The following is a 19,501-nucleotide window of genomic DNA, read 5'->3' as shown; positions in this document are numbered from 1 at the left end:
CAGGAACTCATCGACACTTTAATTTTGAACGGTAACCATGGACAATGAACAGTTACCACCTTAACAATAAGAAAATTCAGTCGGTTAACACGTACAAGAAAATGATGTTCTGGTTTACATTTGTCTAAGATTTCTTTTTTGTTTTTCTTGTTAACAACTTTCTCTTTACACTTTGACTTGGTAACAGTTGTTTCTGTATTTTACATATGTGTATCGGTATGCGTATTTTTGTAATAAATAGAGTTGGGATTTTGAGAAAAAGAAATCATACTGTGTGTGTGTCTGTTCAGTACGCATTGAAGTCTTAACCTTCCCTACTCGGATCACCCTTAGTTAGCTCCCTCATCAGAACACAGCCCGTCCAACCAACCGAGCAAGCCATCCTGGCATGCCGTTCTCTAGCCGAGCTGGATACCCTTCTTGCAGCCTACGGTGAAAATCTGCCCCTCGACTTGTTCCTTCTCGCCATGAATACACGGTGCCAGATGATTTCCAACGGAGAGGAACCCAGAACTTTGACGGAGGAGACGATACAGACGTGCCAAACACTCGATGAGTTAGACGCCTTATTATCTGCGTGTCCCAATCTACCGTTGGAGTTGCACATGATTGCCATGGACACACGCTGCCGGATAATTCAGAGCGGTTGTCAAGTCGAAGGTGAGGACGTTGTTTCTGAAACCGGGGTAAGTTCAAATGTGTTAGAGCAACCTTGTTCATCAATTTTCCCGCATGAAAGTGAAAACCAGAATACATATGCAAGTAGTGAGCAGCAACAACGTGGTGGTGAGTACCCTAGGGCGTCTGTAAATATATTTGGTGATTTACCCTCTCCCCGACCTTCAAAATCTCGTGAAACAAGAGATCCCTCTTCTCCTCCGCCCGATAAGCGTAGACGAATTATGCAGGATGACCAAAATGACGAAATTATGTATAATATACACGAGGTGAACAAGCGTTATATAAAAAAGTTCAAGACATCTGCAAGTGACTACGTAGTCAAATTCAACCAGATAGAAACTCGAAATTTACAAGAAGCGCTAAATGCGTTATACTGGCGTTTTGATAGGTTAGTTAGCGACCTGACTAAGGGTATGAAATCGAGTGATGCTGTAAGACTTGTTTTACGCACTCCGCAACTCGAGAGACCTGTTAGTTTGCCTTTCGTGCGCGTGAAAGATTTCGAAACCGATCTTGTATTTGGTCAGATTCAGAGAGTCATGCAATCGTACGAGAATTTCGAAATTAATGAGGATCTTTTTGTCAATATTATCCACGTTGATATGCCTCAGCGTGGAAGGGGTCCCGTAATGAAAAGTGTCAACATGGAAAAATTCCGTGAATCTAAACGGAGCATAGTTCGTATCCAAAACAATGACGATCTATGCTGTGCTCGGGCCATTGTAACCGCCAAAGCCTATTTAGACAAAGATCCGAAATACAATCAAATTCGTCATGGAAGACAAATCCAGACAAACTTGGCTAAAAACCTCCATGAAGACGCAGGGGTAGTGCTGACAAAATGCGGTTTGGAAGAGATAAAAAAAATTCAAGAAATTCTGCCGGGTTACCAAATTAACGTTTACTCGCCGCAGCACGCTGTTAGTAGCGGTATCATTTATTCAGGACCCGTCGCTGACAAGTGTCTCTACCTATTTATCATAACAATCACTTTGACGTCATTTCTAGTATGAAAGCAATGGTGGGGCGCTCATATTATTGCGATAAATGTAAAGTCGGGTATAACGAAAGACGAAAACACGCCTGTGAAAGAGTATGTCTAAACTGTAAGAGGAACGAATGCACCCGTGCTGGTTCTGCCGATCTACTGTAATTCGTGTAATCGTGTTTTTTATGGCCAAGATTGTTTCGATCTGCATCGTAAACCGACAAAGAGTGGTAAAACAACATGTTCTACCTATTATAGGTGCCGTAAGTGTGGACAGTGGGTTAACCGCGAAGATCCTACGCGTAGGGGTGGAAAGCACTTTTGTGGGAATCAATCTGTCGCACTTGTAATCGTTTTCAGCCGAAAGGTCACAAATGTTACATGCGTGTTGCAGAGTCAGTGGAGGATAAATAAAGGCGAATGAAAGCTAAAGCACCCCAAAACATAGAGCGTAGTCAGGTTGATATGGCAGCGTCTGTTCGTGACGGGGCCGTTGGCGGCGGGAGTAACCGCCCGCAAGATTTAACTATTTTTTACGACTTCGAGAGTAGGTTCCATCCTGACACGGGAGTACACATAGCAAATCTCTGTGTGGCGCAACGTGTTTGTCGTAATTGTATGGAGCGAGAACAGATTGATCATGATAGTCATTGTGATGAGTGTGGGAAGAATCAGTATATATTCAAAGGTGATACTGCTGCCGAACAGTTTTGTGAATGGCTTTTCACGTCGGAAAACACTGGGGCTATAGCTCTCGCCCATAATTCCCAAGCGTACGATTCTTACTTTGTTTTGTCGTATCTGGAGAAAAATGGCATATTGCCCGAGGTTATATCAAATGGTGGTAAATTTATGTGTATAACCGTCCAACACGTAGGAATAAAAATCATCGACTCCTTGAATTTCTCCCCATGCCTCTGAATAAATTACCTAAAGCGTTTAATTTGCAAGGTGTCAAAAAGGGAGAATTCCCGTTTCAGTTTAACACCACAGAGAATCAGGATTATGTAGGGCCTATGCCTCCTATTCAGAGCTACGACATTGATGGTAAAAAACCTGAGGACAGGGAAAAGTTTCTCCGATGGTATGACGAGATGGTGGTTGCCGAGAAACAGTTCGATTTTCAGGCAAAATTGATCGCCTACTGTAAAAATGACGTGGACGTTTTACGTCTCGCGTGTTTAGAGTTTCGCAAATTATTCATGGGCGTATCAAAAGCTCGTACGAGAAAAACTCATTCGGCTGACCATGTTATGTGCTCATTTAGAAATGCCATCACTATATCCTCAGCATGCATGACGCTCTTTCAGAGAAATTTCATGAAAGAGGACACAATCGGTCTCATCCCCAGTCAGGGATACGTGAATCCCGTCAAGTCATCCAGAAAAGCCGAGCGCTGGTTGAAATACAAATCTAATAAACTCGGTCAACAAATTAAACATGCAGGGAATAGCGGCGAGTTCCAAATCGGCACTTTACGGGTTGATGGTTACGTCGAACGCTTAAAGCTAGCATTAGAGTTTTACGGGTGTTTTTATCACGGATGCCCGAAGTGCTATTCGGAAAAAACAGTGAATCCCATAAATGGTCTAGCAATGGCCGAGTTGTATGAAAGGACGCAGAACAGACGGAAACTCATTCTCGCGGCAGGTTATAATCTGGAGGAGATCTGGGAATGCGACTATGACAGGCAGATTAAAAGTGACAGCGAGATGAGGGAATATATCGAATCTGTAGGTATACACGATCGACTAAAGCCTCGCGATGGGTTTTATGGTGGTCGAACAAATGCGATTAAATTGTACCACGCAGTAAAACCGGGAGAAAGGGTGAAATACGTTGACATTTGTAGTCTCTATCCTTACAGATGTAAATGGGGTAAATTCCTTCGTAGGTCATCCAGATATAATTACAGAAGGGTTCCCTGTGGATAATGATATCGAAGTATTCGAAGGTTTAATTAAGTGTAAAGTCCTCCCACCACGCGAATTATTTCTACCTTTAGGCCCCTACTGCCATATAAGTGTAACAATAAACTGGTTTTCACTTTATGCCGGCTTGCGCTGAACAAGTTGCTTCTACACCCATTTGTACCCACTCGGTTGATGAGCGGGCCCTCACTGGAGTTTGGACCTCTCCTGAGTTAAAGAAGGCAGTTCTCTTGGTTACCGGATACTTCAGCTCCACGAAGTATGGCACTATTCACAAACAACGACTTACGACAAAGAAAATGCTAATGGAGGTCTGTTCACCGAGTACATTAACACTTTTCTGAAAATGAAACAAGAGGCAAGTGGCTACCCTGACTGGTGTAAGACAGAGAGTGACAAGACGAAATATATCGATGACTACTATGAACGGGAAGGTATTCTCCTCGACAGAGAGAATATTTCAGCAAATCCAGCTATGCGTTCCCTCTTTAAACTTCTCCTGAACTCATTCTGGGGAAAATTTGGCCAGAGGGATAATTTACCGCAATCTGTCTACATATCCGACCTGCAGAGTTTCTACGACATCTTAAACGATGACAAGAAGGAAGTCAGCAACGTTTACTTGGTCAACGAGGAACTGATAAACGTTACGTATACAGAAAGTGAAGAGTTTGTGCGTTCAAACCCACGATCGAGTGTTGTACTGGCCTGTTACACCACATCTCAAGCTCGCCTAAAGCTGTATGAAACATTAGAGAAGTTTCAGGAGGACCAGCTTCTCTACTTTGACACGGACTCTTGTATCTACATCAGCAGATCAGGGCAATACGATCCCGAACTTGGTTCTTGTCTAGGAGAATTTACCGACGAGCTTGCTGGTAATTTTATTACCACTTTTGTCAGTGCCGGGCCTAAGTGCTATGCCTATCAATTAGCACCTGATTGTGATGGCAAGGTGGCTACTGAATGTAAAAAAAGTGAAGGGCGTAAAACTTAGTTTTCGTAACTCAAACGTAATTCTCTTTGAATCGATGAAAGCTCTGGTCACAGGGACGGGTGCGAGCAAACTCACAACCACCGAACCGTACAAGATAAAGAGGGATAAAAGGAAGAAAGAAATCATCAGTCAGAAAGAGGAGAAGACATTCCGCCTTGTTTATGATAAACGCGTACTGTGCTCGAATTTCACCACACTCCCGTATGGATATTATGACATCTCTCAGGAAGATGTGGCGTTACTTGCATCGTTATATGGAGGAAGAAGAAGAAGATGATGATGATGTTGGTGGTGATCAATAGAGGATAAAATACAACCAGAGAGATTCATCGCGACCATTTGAACCTTGCACGTACAACAACTAGGATGATTATCACATTCGAACACGGGTTTAACGCTATTGTGGCAGGACCGTCACAAAGCGGCAAAACTTACTTTGTAAAGAGATTACTCTGCTCATCGAGGGAGATGTTTTCACCGCCGCCGAAGAAAATTATCTGGTGTTATGGGGCTTTTCAACAGGTGTTCAGTGAAATAAAGTCGCAGGTATCAGGCGTGGAGTTTATTGAAGGACTGCCTAGTAATTTCAAAGACTTGGTGGATCCATCAATTCCGAATCTAATTATTCTGGACGACCTGCTCTCTGAATGTGTGAATAATGGCGAGATTACAAACATGTTTATACGCGGAACTCATCATTTGAACACTTCAGTCTTGTTCCTGGTACAGAATTTATTTCAGAGCGGTCGCGAAATGAGAACCATCAGTTTGAACTCTCACTACATTGTGGTGTTTAAAAACCCGAGGGACGGTGCACAAATTACACATCTGGCAAAACAGATTTACCCAGGTCATGTTAATTTTGTGCGTTAGGCGTACCTGGACGCGACTTCAAAACCCTTTGGATATATTGTATTTGATTTAAAGCCAAGGACCAAGGAGGAGTACCGACTCAGAACATGCATATTTCCGGGAGAGACGACTTTCGTGTACCTAAGGAGATAAGAGAACTGGTCGAACTTAACGAACTGCCATTTTACCATGTCGGCCAGTATGAGAAGACTCGCTGACTTTTTACGCATTCTGGCAACTTGTAATGATAAGCAGTGTAGAGGCATTTTAAGCGGTGCCAGTAAGGAGCTATTGTATTGTATCTGCGAATGTTGTAAGAACGTGTTAAGCGGTAACATTAAAATTTCAGCAAACTACAAAAAGAAGCTTTCACGTCATAAATCAGCCATTCGGTTACTTGCTGATAAGAAGACATCTCTGGAGAAAAAGAGACCGACTCTAGTACAACGCGGCGGTTTTCTTTCCATGTTACTGGGGCCCATCCTTGGCGTACTGTCGAGTCTGATTAAGTGAGTCGTCCTTATGTTGAATGCTAAGAAAATGGCTCTAGTTTCACCGGAAATGTTAGAAGCCCTCCAGGAAAAGCAACGGAATGATACATCTTCGCTATCGGAAACTATTCATGCAGTGGATTCCGAAATGAAAGACATCCTTCAATGCACCGACTTACCCGAGGATAAGAAAATAAGTCTTTACACACAAAGTCTTCAGCGTTTCCTAAGACTCAGTGATCAACAGAGATGGAGACGAGAGAAACCAGCGCGTGTTCAAGTAACCAACAGAGAAATTAAACTTAAAAGAGAGTCTACTTGGGAGATGTCTGATAACGATGACATGACAGACCCTCATCAGAGAGTGTCTGAAAGCGTTATTAGCATTGTCCCTAAAACAATGAAGCGTCGGGCCGAACAATTACTGGACAGAATGAAATCACACCCTGATGTCATGACAGTTGGTCGGATTATGGAGAACTTTCCTACTGAGGAGAAGTAATCCAGAACAGTAATCTTATTGATTTGCTTTACGAGTTGGAAAAAGTAGCAACAAACATAATCCAGTTGGATGGCAACAGTTCACACGTGCGCTCGCTGACATTAACATCCCTGAGGTTCTGGTGACAAATCGAGACTGGTTGACCTACATAAGAGGACATAAAGATAAAACCCATCTGGCGACACCCGCTCGATTATTATCCGTGTTACCAAGAAGTTCTTCAGCGTTCAAAACGGAAGACGACGAGGATGGAACTTTCTCGAGAAAAAAGAAAAGAAGGCCACTGCTTTGTCAACACCTCTGAGAAAGACAAAAGCAACCACGAGGCGTATCAGATGGGACAAGTACTGAATGATTGGATGTTGTATTGACAGAAAAAAAAACATTAGTTGACACATTACTTCGTTTTCATATTTCAATCGATTTTTTAGCACAATATTTTATTAATTCACTGATGTGTATTTTTCTTCATTCTTGAAATTGACAGAATTAAATATCGATTTCATCTTAAAGTAAATATCGTGCATTGTCTATCTATCTATCTATCTATCTATCTATCTATCTATCTATCTATCAGCATCGTAGTATCGAAATAAATGTTAACATATCATTCACTTAAAATTCATTAAAGATTTCGCCACTTGTACTTGAAAAGTCGGATCCATTATAGGCTCGTTCACACCAAAATGAGTTCCTATAAAGTCGTTCACCATGCGATCGTTCCAACCTGTATTTTTGGTAAACATGTCTTGAATCTGACGAAGACTTAACCCCCTACATTTGTGGAGTATGTAAAAAGTAATAAAGTGACCACATCGTTGAAAGCGGCCCTTGTACTGCTATCTTATTGAAATGATAAGCAGTGGATGAATTGTTCTCCAAAAAATCAGTAAACTCCTGCCCATAATTGAAAGGTTCTCTCCCATACGAGTCAAAAAATTCACCCCCACCATCACGATCAAAATATATCCCGAGCCAGTGCTCACCCGGAAGCGATGATGTGTCAGAATTCACCACAAAAGCCGCGGCAAACTTCGAAACAACATGTGGTAATTCGTCTCTTGCAAAAACCCCTTCAAAGTACATGCCAGGAAATTTGTCTTTTTGTAATATGTCTGTAATTTGTAGCGAGTTCATCTCGAGTAGTCGGTTATGACGTTACATGGCTTGTCAATCTGTATTATGTTATCAAACTCAGCATATACTATTAAGTTAATCGTTTCTTGTAATGCATTATCAAAGTGCACTTCGATACCCAGTGTCCCATTGTCAACTATGTTAAAATGATCACCACCACTTGAAAAATCGGGCGTCAAATTGAATGCGAATAAACACTTTCCGCCCTCGAATTCATCTCTGTTAATACATTGACCTTTATCATCGGTGAAAATATCCGTCCCCGAAAATAACGTCCCGAAAGCCCTGATATAATTCGCCCCGCCCTGTCGCGAAAATTTCAGAGTCAGAGGTTTCCTGGTAATCAACTGACTATTTTTAAATACCGCTAAATAATTTATGCCGTGTGTCTTAAAATTGTACGGATTCTTTTCGTATGAACCGTTGTACGCATTCGAATCGACGAAACCAATGATAAGACGTCTAGGTAATGACCCTAAAAAGATATTTTCTTTCGTAAATGTTAGATGTCCCGGTGTTACTGCATACGATTTACATTCAACCCTGGAGATAGGATACTACGCCGGTGACAACTCCAAAGCCCTGGCGTGACTTTCGACGATGAACGGAGAGACTTTGACTCTTCGTACCTGAAGACTGGCATCCAGGATTTGAACTTTGTATCTCGCGTCAGGCTGGCTGGACATCAAACAAAATTCATTTTTTCCTCTGTATAGTTTCAATTTCAAGTCAACACAATTCAGTAACAGTCTTTCCTGGAAAAATATATCGCTGTGAATAGGTCCTACTAAATCAACCGCCTTACTCCTACTTATGAAACCGTGCCGTGCTAATAAACCCTGGTTGACTCCGTTTTCCGCAGTGGGTTGGCATTGTCAGACGCACCTGCTGTGTCTTTGTAGTACAATGCCGAGGTTAGATGTGTCGATTTCGCCTCACTGGAGTAGTTGAGAAGGGTTTCAATGTATTCCCGGTAAGCGTAGGTGTTATTCGACGAACAAACCACTTTCCTGCCAGGGAAACTTCAAGTTGAGAGAATAAGCTATGCAGTAGGAGGTTTGTCGGTCCAACCTCAGAAGCTTCCAGTAAATTAGTACCATCAGCAGCGGTAACTTTGGCCTTAATGAAAAGTCTCGTCATGGGTAGATCGATGTATTCAGCTGCTGAACCAGCCACAACAAATTCGATTGGAGATCCTTCGGCGAGCGTGGAAATTGGGTTAAACTGAACCATTTGACTTTCGAGCACGCTTGTTTGTGTCGGCGGACAGTGAACAAATCAAGCTCACTCTTTGTAAACTCGCATGATGACTTGTCGACGAAACTGTTGAAGGCCATCTTTCTGCTCAAAAACTCTTCTTTCGTTCCCTTGTAATCGTTACTCTAACACTTATCTTCAATCGAAAATGTCACGAGATGCTCTTTTTGAACTCTTCCTGCCGGGTGCAAGCGAAGAGCTAGACGCCTTGGACGTTTACCTCCGCTTATGTGCCCCCGCAAACCACCGATAGCTCTTTTTCCCAGTCCTTTAACACTCTCGCGAGAACGTGCTTTTAACGATGTTTTCCAGTTTTGCCCCGAGACTACATCATTGACCACATTTGCACCAGTATGGAGAGCAGCTTTCCCAATCTCTTTAGCCCCTTGCTTCAGCATCGGCAAAACAAAGCGTGATAGACTCCCCAGTACACCGCCGAGACCATACCCACTTGGTACGTAGTACCGCGATACACGGGAAATGATTTCCTCTGGCTTGATTAAGATAATAATTGTGATAGGACAATGGCGTCATGCTTCGATGAGGATAACTCCGACTTGTTTTTAGAGCAAATATGGTGGATGTCTCTGTCTGAAGTGAAGTTTGACGATCACTCTCCCAGATTCAAATGGTACGGGTTTACCTGTCCATCTCTTATGTCGATTTCCACTGTTTCAAAATGTTGACGACTGAGGGGTAAATAGTGTGGGTTGTCGATGCTGTACGTCACCGTCTGTCTGTGAACCCCCTCAACAGGAACGTTACATAACAAGGGTGAAGATATGTTGCCAACTAGTTGATGCTGCACAAGATCGGTGTAAACGTACAATACGTGAAGTGGGGAGTTCACATCTGCATGTCTCTCAGCCACCCCTTTACCCATTTTTCTCCCAGGACTCATACCGAGTATATCAGCCACCTCTTTGTTAAGTTCGATGCAGTATTCGTCACTAAGCTCGTACCCAACGCGTCCTGTGCGATCGTTATACTTTATTTTCACATGATCCTTCAACACTTCGGGTATCCTACCTATGAAACATGTGACAAGATCTTCAGTGTCTTTGTAGTATCCTAATGGAACACGGATACTTTCTGTTCTCCGACTTGCGTTACTATCAATTCCGTCTTCAGTCTTCATGTTGAAACATTTGATTACATTCTTACGACCTGTCACGTTGCTCCAAGATCTTGGGTACATCATCTGAACAAGAGCTACTTCCCATTCACCACTTAGCTCTACCCGGTGCGCAAGTTTCGTCACATAATACGTTGTTGTATTGTCAGGATATACATGTTGGCTCGAATCACTCAGTAGCAAGATGTAAAAATCCATGTCTGAATTTTAGCCTCTCTTTATGTTGATATCGCGAACCCAAGAGTCAAACTGAGGTGGGTAACCCAGCCATCTGACTAAATATTCCGTCACTCCTCTTCTACGTCGTTTACGCAGAACTTTTTCCACCCGTATAAATCATCTGTTTTAATTACTCTCATTAGCTCGGCCTCGTAGAAAGACCCGGTGATAGTCTCACCGTTGTAGTCCGCTAGCTTATACACAGGATAACGACGTGCAACACGTTTAACTACTGTGAATATTTCCTCAGAAAAATTTGTTCTGTATCCTTTTGCAAACATCCCTCTGTTTGTCGATATCCTAACCTTGTCACCAACTTTGAACTTGAACTTAAGCGGTCTAGAGAGAGATCTTTTAATATCAGCTCCATGCAGTCTCTGCCAAACTTGAAGTTGATTTGCCTCAGTCACATCAGCGGGTTTTTCCTCTGTAGTGCTATGTGTTGTGTTGTTGTATGACTCAACAAAACGTTTGAGCTGATCTAGATATTTATAATTACCTTTCAACGTAAAATATCTATACATGCGTCCCTTTAAAGTACGATGAAATCGCTCAACTATAGCACATTGGTATTCTCATTTTCTGTTGTGTAGTGTTCAACTCCTCTCCGTTTAAGATATTCTCGGAATTTTTTGTTGATGAATTCCCCGCCTTTGTCTGTCTGAATCTTTTCAGGCAATCTACCAGATTTCTGGAAAATTTTCTTCACACCCTCGATAATAGTCCCTGGTAATTTGTTCTTCACCGGCTCAACAAAAGCGTACCTCGATAAGACGTCGATACTCGTTAAAAAGTACTTTACGCCCTTGTTATACCTCGACAATGAGGACATGTCCGTCAGATCCATCTGCCATATTTCGTCAACTCTGTACGCAACAGTTTTATTTCTTGGGAATTTCTTCCTCGCAGTCTTATGGAGAGTGTAGCTATCCTGCGTAGATAACCATTTCCTTATCTTCCCCTTGGAAACTTTATACAGGCCCTCGTCTTTAACCACTTTATGCAGCTCATCTATGCCAGCAAAAGCAGCGGTGCTTTTTGGATCGCTGTACTTTTGACTTAGGTAGCTGCTTAATTCCATCTGTGATCGTCGAGTTTTTGACTACAATACGACCCCCAAAGCACGCACACAGACACCTCACTCGGTTGAATAGACGTGAAAACTGCGGAGGAAAGAAGCCACAGCACGACATTTTAGTAGTTTCTTACAACGACGTCTGACCTGTTTGAATAGACGCGAAACCAATGGCGGTAAGAAACCCCAGCACGACATATCAGCAGTTCTCACAATGACACCCGTCTCTTGCGTAGCCTTATTATAAACTGAGAGGTATCGACGTGGCGGGCGTTTATCTATCAATTAATTTGTTTTACCATTATTCATTTAATAACAGGAAGCAAGTCAACAAACACAGAAACACGCACACATAAGCAGCTTTGGTGAGGGGGGGCAGCCATAATCATTAAGGGATAATCGTTTTCGACAAATCATACGTACACATCGCAAACGTAACACACATACACACACGCACACACACACACACACACTCACACACAGAAAAGACATAAAGGCATTGTTGTACACATCAAATTTCAACTGTTTTAATAACACCCAAAAAACAACTTTGTACAATTCCGATGTAGCAAAAACCATCGCTTCAGCAAATAAATCTCATTGTGACAACCGCCACAAAATTGACTGAAAATGAAACATTAAAAAAGTACAGTTAGTTTTGTGTCCAGCTTAAGCATGTGATTGGTTTCAAAAGAAAACAGTCTCTTAGGTCATTGTCTTTCTTCATATCTGTTACTTGATGACGCTGACGGAGGGAACAATGGTTCGGCCAGACTCTCGTATTCACTCTTCCCTACGGGCATCTTCCAAGACGTCATTCCTGACAACTCTCTTGGTGAATGATCGGTTCTCGATGACAACGGTGTGGTGTACTCTCTTTCATACGGTTTCCTGGTTCGTCGCTCCGTGACTGCATTTCGGTCATCATCCTCTTTTGGATTTGTTCATGTTGTCTGGCACGCACTGGAGGAGGTTCCTGAATCGTCGGTGTGGAATTCTGCAAAACGTCAATGACGTCACCGATGGCATCATCAATGTTGCTGATATGCGACTTCAGAATCTCCCACTCGTTAATGTCCAAGGCAAGCCCCTTACGTGTCGGTAGATTTCTTTCATACTGACGGATATGAACTTTCACTCTACCCTTCCATTGTGAAATGGAGACTTTCTTCCCCTGCTGGTTGAGTGCAAAACGCTTTTCATAGTTACCACTCGGTGACTGCGTCTGTCTGAGTACTGCCTGAGACATCGTAACGTTGAAGGCGAAAAAGATACAACCCGGCAAATGATGATGATGTAGAATGATAAAGGTGGTGTCGGAGTGCTGAAAGCTAGATTCGACGGCTTTTATGTTACAACCCACATGCTATGAATTATTAATACGCTTGTGCTCAAGTCGCCACTGATCTTTAAAATGCGCCCTCAACCGCTCACAGCCCAAAGAGTCCTCGCCCCAAACACTCCATGAATTATTAATACGCTTTTGCTCAAGTCACCACTGATCTTTAAAATGAGCCCTCAACCGCACACACCCCCACGCGTTATTAACAATACTTGTGCTCAAATAGCCAAAGTTTCCCGGGCAAATACAGATCCTTTATTAACGTTCCACAGTTTCAATTAACATCTCCATGCAAATGCATTAACATTCCACAGTTTCAATTAGCATGTCCACGCCAAAATCCTGCATACTAATTGAATCAATCAACATAATTAATAATCATAAAAATATATGCATCTCATTAATGTTGTGTAATCTTATGAATAATTCATTAGTGTTCAAGTGACCACCATAACTACTTATCGTTGCAGTAGAAACTGCAAAGCCCAACTTCCACTTGCAAGCTGAAAAGTATAGTGTTCAGTCTAAAACTTCGCAATTTTTGCATCTAGTTATTGACACAGAGGGCGCTTTTCCAAAATTCAATCCCAGACATTCTTTACGTATGTCCTCGTTTATATGCACGACAGTTTTCCCACTTTTTCTATTTTTTAAGCGTGATAGTAAGAATATTTGTATCAGTGACATGGTGGATAATAATACTAACTGGCTTTATAAAAGGGATATATTTATTAACGGCGTGTTATAAAATAACCCTTAGCAATTTTCGTATTTGTTTATTCACGAGCACTCAAAAAAAAACATGGCGGCGCCCATGAAAGTCGAATACTCTTCCAGTTCTCGCATAGTATATTATAAATCTGCGCATGCGTAATCAGTAAGCCGCTGGCACGACTATAATTATGGTCAAATTGTTTTGTTTGCTTTTAGGTTTTTGGCAAAAAAAACAAACGCTATGAAAATGTGTATGTATTGCTACCGACACCGCTCATCGTTCACGGTCCTGTTTTCATATACGCGCTGCTGAAGAGTACGCTCTTGGTAGTTACTTCATGACAAAATTGATTATATAGACTATAGCCATAGATGAGCCACAAAAATCCGACAACACCATGAAAATAGTCGACAGAGAATGTGCACATGTCATTATGTTCTCGATTCGTACAGTGACTCAGAGAGGTCATGATCGTGTTCCGTGTAAGTTTCGGATACAAGTGTAAGATACTACCGAAAAAGTCACACTTTCGTGTAGCTCGCGTACACAAGTTTAGTTCTATTCAGGCAAGCCATTGACGAAAATATAGGAGCAGACGATCTAAATACCTTTTAAATGTTCTATTCGTACTGGAACAAAATTTACATTACAATGAACAGTGACGACGCTGTATCATTTTCAAGTTCTCCCGAATCCGATCACAAAGTCCTTTCTAAAATGGTAAAGTCAGCATATTGGACGTCCGAGGACATGTAAATTACAACTTACACTAATCGTAATGTTACAAGGAAACTATGAAATGTATATGAGGTTGTGTAGTCAGAATGAATCAGCAATGGCTTATATGACTATTCAAAGAGGAGTGATATCTTTTAAGTATTTTTATGAGTGACATACTAACCTCTCGCTGTTCCGTTTTAATTGCCTTTTCAGCGATGACATACTTTTTCGGAATCCATTCGACCTTTGGCGAGTTATAACCGAATGCAATAAATGAATTTTTGGAGTTAACTACTGTCACACCACAACATCGACTATCATGAAACCCTCCTTCTAAGAATCGCCGAACTTCATCATTTGTGCAGCAACAATTTAACAGTTCAATCGGGAATGCCTTCAATTGCTCTATAGCCTCAGCAACAGTGTCATTCTCATCCTGTGAAGGGAAAAATGCTACTATCAGAAAGTGAATTTCGTAAGTATCGCCTTGATGACATTGTTAACAATGAAACAAGGTAATGCAAAATTTATCTTAGATAAGAGACAAAGAGTCTCGTATTACCTTTAAGATAGTCAATTTTTCTGGCGTACGAATTCGGTCATCTTCTTAACCAATTCAAAGGCTTCCTGCACACAGTCTTCAGATCTACATCCAACGATATTCGACGTACCCTCTCCTTTTCCTAAGTACAGGTAGGATATTGATATATAGGCGGGACTTGATGCTGTGCGGTACATACGGACACTCTCTTCTAATGGAGGTCTTTTCTCATCTAGAGGGAGAAAATAACGGCCTCTGTAGCAACAGGCTCTTTCTATATGATGACAAACAAATACATTACAGTCGGCCGCCCTAAAATGTAGAGTGAACTATATACTGTATATATAGCAGAAATCTCCAGCCGTCAAAGAGATAATTGAAACCATTAGTTCAACGTACAGACGAACCCTTTTGGGAAGTTCGGAAAATACGTTTCGATAGACCATTATTTGCAAAGTTGTTTTGCCGTCTGGAACAGGGTCGATTAGAAGCTATTGACCGTTAAAGGAAATTGCACTGGTTATGTGGTAAAATTCCCTAAAGCCGTGTCCACAGACATAAAGGTATTCGTCGTGACTTGTCCTCATGAAATACCCACTATTGATGTAAATTATAATGATTAGAATTGTTGTGTTTGGTATTAATGAAAAGCTCGTCAAAAAGACTATAAAATCCATACAAATTGGAATGTAAACGTTCAGAAATAGACATTACAATGCAGTCATACTCAAAATGATATCCAGAAAATAATACCATAGATTCACTGACTACCTTTTGAACACGTTGATAAAATAATGGTTAACATGCTAAGATAACACTTCATCAATCATCTTCATAATCACCCTGAACATTTTGCACATCATTCCGTCTACAAGTTGAACCTCATCTACCCATTATCTTCATCAGTGAATAACCGTTCGAGCTTTCGATATCCGGATTTGGTGGCAGTCATGTGAGTAAGTTCTTTCTTCGTTTTTTTACTTTATGATATAATATGTAAAACCTTTTCACCATAGCTATTAATGTATTATACTTTCAAAAACACGGAGCTTTCGAATAGTGAAATGTCCCTCTCTGTTGCAGTTTGATTATTCCTTTATGTGCAGCAAAATAGTTAAGATTTCAAAGCCATTTCAAAAACGTGGTTCAAATGAAGAAGATTTTGAAGAACATGACTTATAGTTAAGTGGTAAATTGTACACAAATTTCAACACATCTAAATGTATAGTCTTTCAAGACCCTTCTCTTTGAATTTCACAAGCGACTTCAGAGAAGATATTTTGATTAAAAGTTAAAACCCTGGCCCGAAGTAACATAAGTCTAGTCATCCCTTCATATCTGCAAAACCAATTGCTGGAAATTAGGTAAAAGGTTTGACAGGAGATATTTGAAGAAATCTTTGTAATTCTGTTTAAATGTATCAGATCAGCCATACTAAGAAAAAATTGTTGACAAAAAAAGGAAATTTCCCCCCTGAAACTTCTCATGCATAAGAATTATTCTAACATACAGGCACATTCATTTTACAAATTTTAATGATATCATAAGGGATTTGCATACAATGAACAAAGTTTCCTAGCAGGCTGTTTCAGAGAAGAAGAGGAATTCGGAGAAGGAAAAACGGACGACCAGTAGTACTTACCTACCTGTTTAACTCCGCATCGTTGACAACGGAGTTAAAACTCACAAGTAATTGTAATCCAATGAAATATCTTCTTTTCGTTTGCATGCGTCAGTAAATGAAAGCCGACACAACTTTCTCTATACGATAATTTCACAGACAGTCAAACATTTCTGTAATGAAATGCCATCATTACAAACAATTTTGCTGATACGTGCAAACATAATCAAAGCCGCTTCAAAATATCACAGCTAACCTGTTCTGTAAACACGTTAATGGCCACTTTAAAAGATAACTACTTACCTTTGATCTCCTTCCTGTTCAGTGGCTTAGCTTTGTGCTCGAAGAGTAGTTTAACCATGTAAAAATCGTTATGTTCTGCAGCCAACTGTAGTGCTGTCACCTCCTTTCCTTGATGTTTTCCAACGTAATTGATATCAACTAACTGAAACGAAAATAGTAAATGTTATATTCATAAAAGCTTTCTAAAATATCAAGTTTCTATGGATGATTTTGAACGAAGCGTTTAGACAGACAAACTTTGTAATAACTTGCCTTCGAGTTCAGAACACATTCCACCCTTGCATAGTCGCTTTTCGCAACTGCAGTGAAAAAATTTTCTGCTTCTGGTTTACATTCTGCATTAGCTTTGTTCTGACTTGTTTCATAATCAGCAGCAGTCGGTCTTAAGCTCAGCAATGGTCTTTTTCTGTAATTCAATTAGAACAACATCGGCACGTAAGGTCAAGCATGCAAAAGTGTATATGTACGTATTGTAATGTCTCATTTCTTCTTAAACCAGGAGGGTAAAAGTGTACCCTACTAACAGTACATCTCATTGTTCAAGTGCTCATTTAAAAATAGAAGAAAGTGAAAGTATACAATGTCTTTGTGAACTCATAGAATAGTATTGAACATTTTTTGTTAATTCGCCTGCCTATGCCGAAAATCATAAAAAAATTAAAATATAAAGAATCGGTTACTTTCTGTGTTTTTACCGCGCAGTAGTGGAGTTTATGATATCAGTCCGCAAATACTTACGTTACAGACATGTTGATTTATCTTACTATCTTTGCTCTTTCCCACGAATATACAATATTCTTCTTTCCCTGAAAGTAAACAATTGTCAATGGGACTACCATATCTAAGATTGCGATCTGATTTTCAGGACAAATTAAGAACATGATATTAATTTTCCTGTAAAAGCCAATTGGTAATCGTCTTTCAGAATGCGAGGTAAGAAATGAAACAACTGAGAGTTTTCAGGACATATTAAGCAAGGGCACGCCGTAGTTGCTGGCTTTACCCATATCTCCACGCAACCAATCGGTAGGACAGCCATCCGAGATGCTACGATGGTGGTGAAGCTCATTCATCCTTTTCTCATTCATGTAAAAACCTGTGTCTGTCTTTCAGATTGTTGGCACAGCTGAAGAGTGAGTACTTTAATACTGTAACAGGCAATGCCACTCAATTTCAGGCAAGTATACCGTGTCTACCACATATCAGAACTCAGTCGGCCTACAACCAAGTTATGATAGCACATACAGCGTTCTTATTACTTTTAAGCATAGCTTGAAAAGTACGTAAATATTAACCTCAAAACAATCGTGCAAAAAAGGTTATCGTCAGTAACAGATGCTACTTTCAGAATACGCCCAACACAGTTGACTCACGAGTGCGCCCGAGGTGACCTGAGTACGCGAGAATGCAGGACAACTGGTTCCGTTTATGAGGACATGTCGCGAGGGCGCGCCCTGGCTGCAACACTGATCAGAGAAGACTCAGCAAACAATTATTATTGTGTCCTCACAACGAAAGATAAATGCATCCATAATGGGTTTGGTAAAGTAAAATACAAGCAATTAATAGAACTAGGTCATCTTCGTAGAAAATACAAAACATGATTGGAACTAATTTTGGATACTTGCATGATGAAGTAATGCCGATTTAATCTACAAATGCAATCTCATCTGCTTTTCTTTTTACAATACACATTTGTTTTTATGAGTAATTTGCGATATTGCAACATTCAGCTATACGGCACCTAACATTTTGAGAAATTTTAAAAATATGAAAATCCAATTATCCCAAAAAAGTTCCAATTGTGTTACAAATGGAGAGGTGCACTTTGTTAGATTTGTACCACAGCATTACCACGGTTTTACATTGAATGGACTGAGTTATATCACCTGTGTTTACATTTACTACATCCTAAATGCACACCTTCTTGTTCAGAACATAAACCCTTGTTAAGCCAATCAGACGGCTGGATTCAGATGGGGTATATTATAGTGTACCACATGGCTGCTTGTCAATGGCGTTCGATCGTTAACAGTAATTGAAGAGTACTATACAAGGAATCTATTTGTGAAAAGACGTTCGAGGTCGCAGGCGAATATGCAGTAGTTGCAGGTTACTTCTATTTGGTTTTTGCTATTTTGGAAATACCGAACTGTTTTACTTTGTCTGTATTGCCACAGCAACGACACATGTGTTTTTCTCATAGACAATAGAAGCTAGTCTCGCTTCCTCTGACTATGGTTTCATCGAGAGGGTGATAATTTCAGTTTTCCCAAGGATGCATCTAACAGTGTGACACTATTTAATCAAGGTCCTAAAAATTGTGCTGCGTTAGGAAAAAGTTGAAGTTAACTGTCTAATGCAAACATTCTCGATTTCCGTTGTGTCTGATCGTTGAAAAGAGCAAGTGAGAGGCGGCCATTTTGTTTGTTTACTCTGAGAGTTGCCATGGCAAAGGTTGTCAGGCATGCAACACCACTGTAATGCCAAAATCTAAAAAGAACTTCAATGGAATGACAATTGGATATCACTACCAGATTCAACATACTAGTGCTGTGTTAAGCAACCCAGTGCAAATAGCCCTGTTTCTGAAAGCCCTTTAAATGGCACAAGACCACTAATTCACTTCCCCCGTTCGGCAGAAAAATAGTGCAGACCCAAAAGTTTTGATACCTGTATGGATGCTTGTTTAGTTTGGACTTTAATGTCAAGTATGTTTGTAAAGATATTTTTCTGCCTGAATCAAAATGCAGACTGTTGTTAATAATGGCTGAAGGATTCTGTGGTAATATGAGGAGTTCTAGGGCCCATAGAAATCATAACAATAAGCCTGAATTTTGTCAAAGACACTACTGAGGGCGTTATTTTCATAGCTATCTCAAAATTTCCATGGACTTGCCCACAGGAAAAATTCATCAGTAGTCAAGCTGACATTGACCTAACACCTGTTAAGAGGATTCGTGCCGCTAAATGTTTTAAAATAGGGAAATTGAG

At 40.7% G+C, this 19,501-nt stretch overlaps 2 protein-coding genes across 2 annotated transcripts; one reads left to right on the top strand and one right to left on the bottom strand.

Annotated features, from left to right (window-relative positions):
• The first annotated feature begins 2,580 nt into the window (after positions 1 to 2,580).
• LOC139144345 (uncharacterized) lies at positions 2,581 to 4,597 on the top strand. Its single transcript, XM_070715046.1, has 2 exons — positions 2,581 to 3,402; positions 3,851 to 4,597. The coding sequence occupies exons 1-2, from the start codon at positions 2,581 to 2,583 to the stop codon at positions 4,595 to 4,597; spliced, it is 1,569 nt and encodes a 522-aa protein (XP_070571147.1).
• A 7,482-nt stretch (positions 4,598 to 12,079) lies between these two features.
• LOC139144344 (uncharacterized) lies at positions 12,080 to 12,514 on the bottom strand. Its single transcript, XM_070715045.1, has one exon. The coding sequence runs from the start codon at positions 12,512 to 12,514 to the stop codon at positions 12,080 to 12,082; it is 435 nt and encodes a 144-aa protein (XP_070571146.1).
• Between the last annotated feature and the right edge of the window lie 6,987 nt (positions 12,515 to 19,501).

This window comes from Ptychodera flava, chromosome 11 (genome assembly GCF_041260155.1).
Source record: "Ptychodera flava strain L36383 chromosome 11, AS_Pfla_20210202, whole genome shotgun sequence".
Classification (NCBI taxonomy): Eukaryota; Metazoa; Hemichordata; class Enteropneusta; family Ptychoderidae; genus Ptychodera; species Ptychodera flava.
The sequence above is the reverse complement of the archived record's forward strand: the minus strand, read 5'-3'. Positions and strand labels throughout refer to the sequence as shown.

Coding starts and splice junctions, on each gene's coding strand:
- LOC139144344 (XM_070715045.1), bottom strand. CDS start 12,514: ATGTCTCAGGCAGTACTCAGACAGACGCAGTCACCGAGTGGTAACTAT.
- LOC139144345 (XM_070715046.1), top strand. CDS start 2,581: ATGCCTCTGAATAAATTACCTAAAGCGTTTAATTTGCAAGGTGTCAAA. Junction 3,403..3,850: donor TGAGGGAATATATCGAATCT/GTAGGTATACAC, acceptor CGGATACTTCAG/CTCCACGAAGTATGGCACTA.